We start from the raw sequence: 2,105 nt of genomic DNA on the forward strand, positions 1-2,105 counted from the left end.
GCAGCAGGACTCAAGATGGGGATGCCTGTTTGCTGCAGGATCCGAGGGCTGGCTAAAAAAAAATAAAAAATCATGACACATTGCATTGCACAGTGAACATATGTGTTGTCATTCTCTTTTCATTTTGAAGATCTCTGTTTTACAAGTAACTTACTTGTGGTAGCAGTCTGGCCCCAGCCAGTGGTGAAGCAGCGGGTTCCAGGCACGATGTTGATGGTTGATGGAGCCAGACATACAGGAGACATACGAGGAGTATATGTGACTGGAGACGACAGTTTCAGAAGAGCAATGTCATTGTTATAGTTTTCTCTGTTGTAGAACTGATGGGTGATGACCTGCATATACACAAACAATAGTTGAATGGCTACCAGTGAAAGCTTTTTACAAGAAAATATCTCATAGATATCTAATTTTCTTATTTTTCTCTGAAATCATTAAAATGCTGCCTTGGAAACTTGTTTGACTTGGATGTGTTCAACATTGGAGCCACGATTATGTTCTCCGAGAATGACGCGATGAGAGCCAGCCCTAAAAGAAAGATAAAGATGAAATCAATAGATAAAAGACCAACAGAAAGCAAACAGGGTATCTAACCAACATGATCAGATTAAAGACTCTTACACAACAGGGCAGTGAGCAGCAGTGAGAACCCAATTCTGGTTGATCAAGGATCCTCCGCAGAAATGAAAACCATTGGCGAGCTGTTTTAAACACAAAAGCATTATAAATGTGACATTTACTTTTAAAAAGAGGGACAAATGTGTGTTTGAAAAACAGATGAGTTACCTGAAGAGAGACCTGCCAGGGCCAAGAACCAGAGACAGCATTCTGTCCGTTCACAATCCTGCTGCCGATAGTCTGTGGTTTAATCGCAGGCACTCCACAACCTGTTATTACAGAACACAACACATTGTTCATGAGACAAGAATGAGACAGAAAACTCTTTATTTTCCTACCACTATTCTTGCAAACTAAAGGAGACACTTACCCAGAGCAGAGGCCACCAGGGCAAGGCAGGTGATGGAGAAGATGGTGAAGGTCATGATGTAGATGAGTGTGTGATGTATCTCACTGATGTATCTGTAGGTCATCTCTCTTGCTTTTATATCATTTGCTGCTGATAAATCTGAGACGTGATGGAGGTCCATCCCATCAGCTCCAGTGAACTCATAGCCAAGGAATGTTTAAATCTTCTGTCGCTGGAGACAGATTTTATTTTTATTGTCCAGAGCTGATGTTTTACGTGCAGAGAGGATGAATTCCTCATTGTTTGACATCACGAAGGGCTTTAAGTCTTCTGATTTCAACTCTCTCATTGTATGTCATGAAGTGTTTTGGATTAGAAGTTCTTTTTGTTCTTTCTGTGTTGAAATTGTTATTCAATTTATCAAGGAAACTACTTTCATAAGTGTTTCCACTAGCGTTAAAACAGACACATTTTTTTAAATATATCTGTCACAATAAACTAATCTTGTATTCAAAGTTGGTTAAGCCATTTAAGACAGCTATACTGAAAAGGAAGGGACTAAAGTTGTGGGATTGTGATTATATCAGTTATGAGAGTTGGGCTAAAGTAAAATGCTGCATTAATATCAGTTTCATAACACCACTTTAGATAACAACATTAAGGAGGACAATAAAACACATTGAACAAGCTCTTTAAAGACATCACAAGCTGCCAAAGAGATTTACGCTGACAGTATTTACATTATTTAAAAAAAAAAAAAAGGCATTATGATACAGCAAACTGCTTTTCTTTTCTGATATTATTTTTTAACTTGCTCATACAAGTAGAGAAGACAAAATTTTAAGTAGGCTATTTTACATATGCTGTGAAAACCCCTCCTTAGTTTTTTGCACACTTCCAAGCAAACTAGATGAAAACAAATAAGCCATTGATCAACTGAACAAATGTTTCACAAAATGATTCAGTTTTTTGAAACGTCTTAAAACACCACTTTCTGGCAGCACCTGCTGGTGAAAAATACTGTGAATGCAAAAACATGGCTACAGTAAGCTGAATTATTTTGGTAAAAACACATGCATCAAGTTTTTTTATGGCATCTGGTGAGTGAGTTGCAATGTCATGTGATCGCGTGTGTGTG

General features: G+C 38.0%; 1 protein-coding gene across 1 annotated transcript in view; it reads right to left on the reverse strand.

Annotated features, from left to right (window-relative positions):
- LOC122347299 (chymotrypsin-like protease CTRL-1) overlaps positions 1-1,064 on the reverse strand; it is a 1,387-nt gene extending 323 nt beyond the window's left edge. The window contains exons 1-6 of the mRNA XM_043242486.1: positions 989-1,064; positions 787-887; positions 622-701; positions 447-528; positions 155-335; positions 3-52 (exon numbers count right to left, since the gene is read on the reverse strand). Coding sequence (XP_043098421.1) covers positions 3-52; positions 155-335; positions 447-528; positions 622-701; positions 787-887; positions 989-1,043 — 549 coding nt within the window. The 5' untranslated portion in view covers positions 1,044-1,064. The remainder of the gene's footprint in view (positions 1-2; positions 53-154; positions 336-446; positions 529-621; positions 702-786; positions 888-988) is intronic.
- Between the last annotated feature and the right edge of the window lie 1,041 nt (positions 1,065-2,105).

This window comes from Puntigrus tetrazona, chromosome 6 (assembly GCF_018831695.1).
Source record: "Puntigrus tetrazona isolate hp1 chromosome 6, ASM1883169v1, whole genome shotgun sequence".
In the NCBI taxonomy this organism is placed as follows: Eukaryota; Metazoa; Chordata; class Actinopteri; order Cypriniformes; family Cyprinidae; genus Puntigrus; species Puntigrus tetrazona.